This window comes from Montipora capricornis, chromosome 6 (assembly GCF_036669925.1).
Source record: "Montipora capricornis isolate CH-2021 chromosome 6, ASM3666992v2, whole genome shotgun sequence".
Taxonomy (NCBI): Eukaryota; Metazoa; Cnidaria; class Anthozoa; order Scleractinia; family Acroporidae; genus Montipora; species Montipora capricornis.
The window spans coordinates 38,996,231-39,004,174 of record NC_090888.1 but is presented as its reverse complement, the minus strand read 5'-3'; the positions used below and the strand labels follow the sequence as shown (position 1 = coordinate 39,004,174).

General features: G+C 39.4%; 1 protein-coding gene across 1 annotated transcript in view; it reads left to right on the top strand.

The window, feature by feature from the left end:
* Nucleotides 1-210: 210 nt before the first annotated feature.
* LOC138050489 (uncharacterized) overlaps nucleotides 211-7,944 on the top strand; it is a 13,377-nt gene continuing 5,643 nt past the window's right edge. Inside the window, exons 1-7 of the mRNA XM_068896811.1 lie at nucleotides 211-424; nucleotides 1,462-1,766; nucleotides 3,913-4,050; nucleotides 4,705-4,830; nucleotides 5,066-5,262; nucleotides 5,870-5,998; nucleotides 6,486-6,641. Coding sequence (XP_068752912.1) covers nucleotides 234-424; nucleotides 1,462-1,766; nucleotides 3,913-4,050; nucleotides 4,705-4,830; nucleotides 5,066-5,262; nucleotides 5,870-5,998; nucleotides 6,486-6,641 — 1,242 coding nt within the window. The 5' untranslated portion in view covers nucleotides 211-233. The remainder of the gene's footprint in view (nucleotides 425-1,461; nucleotides 1,767-3,912; nucleotides 4,051-4,704; nucleotides 4,831-5,065; nucleotides 5,263-5,869; nucleotides 5,999-6,485; nucleotides 6,642-7,944) is intronic.

The window sequence follows — 7,944 nt, the reverse complement described above, 5'->3', positions numbered from 1 at the left end:
AAAGGGGAAGAATAGTCCACCAAACGTTTTGCCCACAAAAGCATCAATAATGAAATGATGCTCGATTTTCAAAGCTGTACCAACATTTTAACATTTCACCCACTAAAATGGCATTCAAGAGCTTTAATAAAGTATTCAAACGGAAAACGCTCTTAAGAGGAGAAAATTGTCATACTTTCTCGAAGTGGACGGCCTAGACCTACAAATTCATTTCGGTTTTGCCCATACTTATCATGCAATACTATTGGAAAACATGGCCTATTATTATCTGGATGTTTTCCTTTCACCTTATTCGAGCTTCAATTTATGATGAATTTAAAGTAAACTGGTGTCGACAGAGAAAATGGAGATTAGACTGGCAAAGTATGAAAAAGCCTTGTGAAGACCTCCGATTCAGAAGACTGACTGAGAAACAGTATGAAGCGTAAGTTCAAATCACATGACTACTCGTGCTTAGTCACTGGACGACAGTACACGCATTTAACTAACCACCAGGAATTCTGCCCTCTTTAATTAACTGTGTGAAAGAACCAGGTTGTCAATGGTCACTTGTTAGTCGTGACTTGCGTTTTGGATAAGTCGTTGCGCTACGACAGTCTCGATTTTGTTCCTTACTTGTGAATAACAATTTATCGCCAGTGTACCACTAAGAAACTACGCCTTTTCTAAGTGGGATTTTGTTAAAGAATCAAACAAAATTGCAAAAAGACGGCCTCAGAGTATAATTTTCTGGAGCCCGTCAAGTTTTCATGAAAAAAATGATGAGGAGTTAAGCTGCCTCGGGATGGTTTTATTATCATGCGAATTGGTTGATTTTGTGAGTTCTATGGGAAAAGGTTTGCCACTCACTCTTGATATTTTTCAAAAGACGTTTCGGCTAATGCTGAAGCCTTCATCAGCGATATGAAGGCGAAGTTCGTGTAACAGAAAGACGAAATCGGTTGCCATATAATATAAAGTCGATAGTAGACCTGTCAGCATACAAGAAAGTAATTAGCCTGGCTTCGTGGCCGCCGAGACATTCTATCGTGGAACATATTTTCGCTGTCTATTTAGCTTTCGAGAACTGAGTGTGCCGCTAGCTTAATAATTTTCTTTTATTTTTATTTTATTTATTTTTTGACGGGTGGCAGTCCGACAGCGAATTAAAGAATCGCTTCAATCCTGTTATAAGGCTAGGATGGAAACAAAGCATTGGCATGTAATCATCGAAAACCCATCTTTTATACTTTTAGATTCTTATACGTCCACTATCCTAATCGACACTCAAACTGAGCTTGTTCTTGGACTGAAATTTCAAGTGCGCAAACGCCAAAGCCTATCTTCTTCCTATCATGACTGGTAATTGCTTTTCGCTGAACAGAAAATTATAATGCTCTAACATGCATTCTCTGTGAGAGGAATGCTACTGTAACGTACAGTACATTCTACAGCGATACTAAATTATGGTTTTAATTTCAGATTAGCCACATCGCCAAATCAAAGTGAAATATTTGAAGTTCAAATTCGCCCAGCGGGGGAATACAGTCGCTTCTTTGTACAATCCCGTACCCGCAATGCTCATAAAAAGACGATAGGCGGTGATTCTTGGAGAGTATATCTAGAAGGACCTTCGTATCTAGCAGGAACAGTTTTTGACCATAACAATGGAGTATACGAAGTTCTCTTCCTGATAACAGAACCTGGTGCTTACAAAATCAATATGGTTTTGGATTATACATTGTGTGATGGACTCATTGATCCCCCTATTCAGTGGTTCAAAAATGGTAAGCTAAAGAGAAGAGTTTAGAGTGGTAAGTAAAAGAGCACTACTTTACATCTGAGAACCATCTTCTTTGCAGTCTTAGGGTCGGAAATAAGAAGATCACAGATCAACGAGATCGGGCCAAAAACATAAAGAAGGCGCTTCTGTCATCTAATATATGGTCAATGACTGATGCCGGAGCGCAGCATCCAAGGCAGATGTAACTAGTTGTGAGCAAGAGAGGATGAGGGTAGAGAACACATCAAAAATACATGGGTCTCTTCCAGTGATAATCACGGCTAAATTTAGCCCATGGTCATGATGCGCGGCTATTTTAAGGAAGACACCTGGCCCTTGTTGTTCAAAGGCTGTATAAATTTATCCACTGGATAAGTCGCTATCCATAATGTAAAATATACTTAACGTTAAACAATGACAAAGGTTTTCGAACACGCCTTTAGTTATAGATGTGCTTAGAGTATGCAAATTCACAGTTACGCGAGCAAATACCAAATCCAGCTTTGCACAGATTGAAACTGTTGGATAGTGACTTATCCACGGGATAAAGCAACTTGTCACTGATTCTCTTCCCTCATCCTCTCTTGCTGGGAGTCGACATTGATGTGGGAGCAAAATCGCAGCACCCAGAGAAAAACCCTCGACTAAGGTTTAGATAGACTGAAATTCAGCCCACATACAATTGCACATGGTCGGAGGCACAGATGATGACCATTACGCCAACCTTGACTCCCAATGCGGACAGCACGGGGTATTTCCAAGTCATCCATCCAGATAATAACTCCGTCCATGAGGCCTTCGCGACTCCAGGATTCATATAGTAAAAAACTGGATTGAAACTATCTACAAAGCTTTGTTTTTGGGATGATAACAGTTGCCATTACAATCAATGAGGTTTTACTCAACAACATTCAGCAATTTAAGCAAACTGGCCCAGAATGAAGTATTTGTAAACTTTGGTTAAAAGAACAGAAATATATTTTACCCATTCTTCTGTAAATGCTTTGGAATTTACTAAATTTATCGTTTGGTTTCAATTTTTCTCCTACAAATTTTCTCAACTGCTCATATGAGTCAAACATCTCGTAGCAAAGGTCCACTTCTTCAGCATATTCTGAGATTTTTCAACTGGTAAACCACATCTTGCATTTAATCCAAAACAGATGTCTTAAGACACGAACAGGTCACGTGATAACAAAGACACCATTGCGAGCTAGTAGCGACATTTTTCCGCCTAGTTATGGCTAAAAACACACAAGCACAATATTATTAGTAAAATTGGACAAACGATCTTGTTGCACATGCAAAACGATTATATACAAATCAGTAAAGCTTCCGTTTGTGGTCACGGAAGCCGCAAGTTTCTGCCTGACCGATTAACAGTTACGGCCTCAGTAACGTGGACAATGGGTTACAGCCAGGCGAGAGTTGGCCTTTTCATACAGAACACATTGGTTTTATTAAAAAGCATTCTAAGGGAACACGTTTGTGCCAAAATAAGGTCAACTCCAGCAAAACCTGCAAACAGTTAGCTCCTCCTTAGTGGTCAAAATTGAAGAGCTTGGTTTCAAAGCCAGTTATCAAGCCCCTCATTCTCGACTGCGCAACACTCGCCAAAGATTAAGTAAATAACCTTTTTGGAGGCGAATTCGAACCTCTCTTTCATTTAAAGGCCAGGTAACTAAGCACACATTTAACTGGCCTCGACTAGCCCATATCCCTCTTGACTTCCTCGTTAAAGCAAGAAATGAGCTGGAATCAAACAAGTTTCATTAATTTGGGTAATCAGCAAAATGAGGCCTAGTAGAGAAGCAAAGTTACCTTAAACTTGGTAACTCGTTTAGGAAAGTAAAATATTCAAATGGATGCCACTCCTCGGGCACAAAATGTTTGGCCATTTATAGACCAGTATTTCGTGACTTTGGAAATAATGAACTATAATGAATTAACTTTATTAAGTGTCAACTTTAGTTAGCGCTGGGGCACTAATTGAGGACACCGCTGTACAGATATCAAATCAAATCAAATCATCGAAAATCAAATCACACTCATAAGCGTATTCCAACGACAGTTGATTTATGTCGCATTAATCTCGCATTAATCTCGTAATAATGACACCCTCAATAAAGGTTGACTTCTTTTTTTGACAGCTCATTGTTCGGGGAAACTAATGAACGTGCACCTCAGCAAAGACCTCTTCTCTCAAATGACGGGCTACATCAACAAACCTCTGTTGAGTGCTAAACACACAACTCTCGATATCAAATGGTCTCGACTCAATGAGAAGGGTAAGAAAACGTTTGAAAAAATACCATCACCAACCTGTAATTCATGCAACTTTACACCTTTCAATAGTTCTATAAAGAGCAAAAGAAAATCCATTTCGTACTTAATTGGATCCTTGACCATTCGTAGTTTGGATCATTTCCATTCTTAAAATGTTTCATTTCACATTGACGTGAGCATGACGCGTAGAGCATTGTCTAGACTCTTATCGACAACGGCAAATTAACCAATCAACGGTAAATTAAACAATCAGATTGCGAGGTTACAAGCAATTGTGGTAAAAATTCTCTTCGAGTGTTGAGAAATATTTCACGAGTGCGCGCAGCGAACGACTGAAATATTTTTCGTGAAAAGAGAAATTTCGCATCTCCGCGCGGCTATGTAATATTCTCTATTTACCTCTCGTTGATTGAGGAGCAGAGTTGGGGACACTTTGTGACGTTAACTCAGTGTCAGTATTCCCTGACACCAGTGACGTTAAACGGTTGGGGAGAAGAACAAGGTGACTCTTCCTAATTAGCGCATCTAATTGTCTTTGGGCATATCTGGCCAAAATGCGAACAAAATGAGTATGCTCAAATTTGTAACTTTCGTTCAAGCCAACTCAATCACAACATCAATTCATGCAGACGCCTGCATTTATTTTTCTTTCCCAGAAATCCAAAAGTACATGCGAGAAGCGGATAATGAATGTGGTCTCCAGTGTAACCTAGTGTGGGACGGATTCGGAAGATGGGGGAATGATAACCAGTGGAAACCTTACATCAACTCGAAAATACCGGGCAGGTGTCAAGTAAATTGTAAAGTGGAATTCAGTAAAACAAGCCGCTCGCTTATGAGCTTCATCAAGTTCAAATGATGTCGTGTACTTGTTTAATTAAGCTTTCATATGTTACAGTACCTTAGCATGTCTGCTACCGTACAAGTTTCGTAATTCCGCCCATGGGCATTAATGAACAGTCCGATGTAGGAAATAGTGAAAATTCTCTAAATGTGACCATTATTTTATTCTTATAGATAACGCAATAATGCGAAACCATGGAAAACAGCACGATCATACGACTGGCCGCGGTGTATTTTGGGTATACGGCGACTCGTTAAGTTATTACTTCTACGAGTCTATTACCTCTCCTCCGAGGCCTCTATGTACTGATGTGTTCAAGGAGTGTAACGTAACATACAATTGGATATATCCTAAGACACTTTATGAACTAGTGAGTTCTCTCTATATAATAGCCCGGATCTACTTAAAATGAAATTTTGCAACATGTGATTCAATCGACATCTTCAACCTGACGAACAATTTGTTATTGAAATTGAGAATGATTATGGTACCGATGACATCTGCGCTCGTTAGAAATTGTTATTCATTGAAAATTCATCTGGTAAGCAAAACATTATCATGCCAGGCTTTGTATGATTTAGCTACAAGCCCCTCGTCCCAGTTGTCCAATAAGCGTGGAAGCTGTGGGTGAAAACTGCTCTATCCAAGGAAACATCTAGTACAAAATTTTAGTTTTGCACGGAAGAGTCCACAATAGCCAAAAAGATATTTGCAACGGAAATGCGACTTCCAGATCAACCAGCTTTTCCAAGATCTTCGATTAGCCTGTGCTAGTGCATGACTGCCAGGGAGATGCAAACAGAGCGAGGGTGAGGAACTTACACTGATTTAGTAATTGTCATTTTTATTACTTTTATACACAAGTTATTGACGAGATCGAATGAAACAAAAGAATAGATCCTCGGCTTCTGTCTTACCGAATGGGATCACAATGAACTACCGCAAAGGTCCTAAACTCTGTATTCATTTTCATCTAGACAGAAACATGCGCTGAGATGAACTTGCAGGTTCCAAGAGTTTTGGACTATTTTCGTCAAGTCATTCTCAGGAAAGATATGGACAAAGAAAGTGCACTTTTGCTGAACGCTGGAGCACACTACATCAAGGTATTAATTCATGGCAAACGCGATATATTTTTACCAACAAATGTTGCTAGTTGAATGTTTGAAATTTGATTAAATTTGTGATGTGTAGTTTCTTGAAAAACTTATCTATTAGCCCTCCTTTAAATGATGCCGATGCCGTTGCTTCTAAGACGTAACACCCCGAAATTCATAACGTCCACTCAAATCACCGTCTAAATCTACGGTTTAGCGAGAAGACTTGTAAAGCATTTGTTCTTAAATTACCAGGATTTACTCATAATATGGTACTTGGAAGCAAACTTGATCTCTGATAAACGTGACCTTTGTTTCACTGGAATTACAATATAGACCAGGTAACAGCCGTAAAGTTATATAACCTAAAGTTTGTCTCTGACTTCTATGACCATTTGGAATACTTTCTTTTCATGACTTTCACAACTGAGAGCTCAATACATTAATTTTTATGTGCCGCCATTTAATTTTCGCTGTTACTGAAATTTTTGTTTAGACCACGAGTTTCAAGAGTTACCAAGACGTCATTAGGGCATTAGTAGACGAGATAAAAAAAGAGTACAAAGGAAAACCCATATGGAAATCTACAACAGCCATCCATGGACAAACCGCTGATATTATGGGTGCATTCCGCAGATTCACAACCAACCATGTGAGTTTCGAACAGTTTCATCCTTTGACGAATATTCGTTCGTTTGTTCGTTCATTCATCTCTTCCATCTTTCCTCATTTCCCTCTACATTCATCCTTTTGACGGATAAACTCTTTTTGTTATTTCGCTTGCAAAAGTGTAAAACTGAGAATTTCATGAATTCAAAGGGACAGAAAACTTATGATAATCACCTCTAATCAACTCAGAAAGCCTTGACGTGTTATCTTTCGAGGTTTCAAATAATCACTTCAGTTTTCATGTACTGGACTTTGGTTTGGAAGGTAAACTTTAAAGGGTTTAAGCACACCCGGTAGAGCAGCACTGAGATTCCTATAAATTAAAAAAATCAGCAACAAAGCCTTGGCTTTTTCGAATTGTCTAAATGATTTAAAACTTTCAGTTTTAGCAGGGAGCAGGGAGCAGCGAGCAGGGATGACGCAGTGGTGAGAACACTCGCCTCCCACCAATGTGGCCCGGGTTCGATTCCCAGACTCGGCGTCATATCTGGGTTGAGTTTGTTGGTTCTCAACTCTGCTTTAACAGGTTTTTCTCTTGGTACTCCGGGTTCTCTCCTCTCCTCTAAAGCCAATCCGTGATTTGATATGAGTTCGTATTGATTTGATTTGATTTAATTTCTGTAGTGTCCCCTTTTCACGGTTAGTTTTTCTCATTTGCATTACAATGTAATCTAACGTGGATGAGAGGCAAATTCGGGTTAAAACTACAAAATAGCCCGAAATTGCCTCACATACATGCTAGATTGAATTGTAATGCAAATGAGAAAAACTAACCGTGAAAAGGGCTATTAGTGCCTCAGCGCTAAATACACTTGACACTTAAACTAGCTTACCTAAATGGTAGAAATGCTGCTGAAGGGAAGCTTAATGGCGATGTTCAATTATATCAGGAGCACACGACTAAATTTTACGACGGTTCGCAAGTTTCCAGTTCCGTGACGTCTTTCGTTTTCAAAATACGGCATTTTGAATTTCCGATTGTCACCTTGCATGACACCATGACACAAAGCTATTTGGTTGGAAAAAATGTCTATCCCTTGAATCTCAGCAGTTTGAGCCTTTCAACTACATCAGGAGATGTGTTCATGCACATGTATTTTATCTCATGAGCGAACAGTGAGCGCTTTCCTTGAAGTGAATTCCAGATGTTTTCGTTGATTGCCGGCCGCCATATTGGTGGATCACATGGTGTCTCCATTCAAGTTGCGTGAAAACCCAGTGCACAGACCTGAGAATTGGAGAAGTGGTTAAAAGATTTGTCTCCTATAACATTCCAAGTTCTTGGC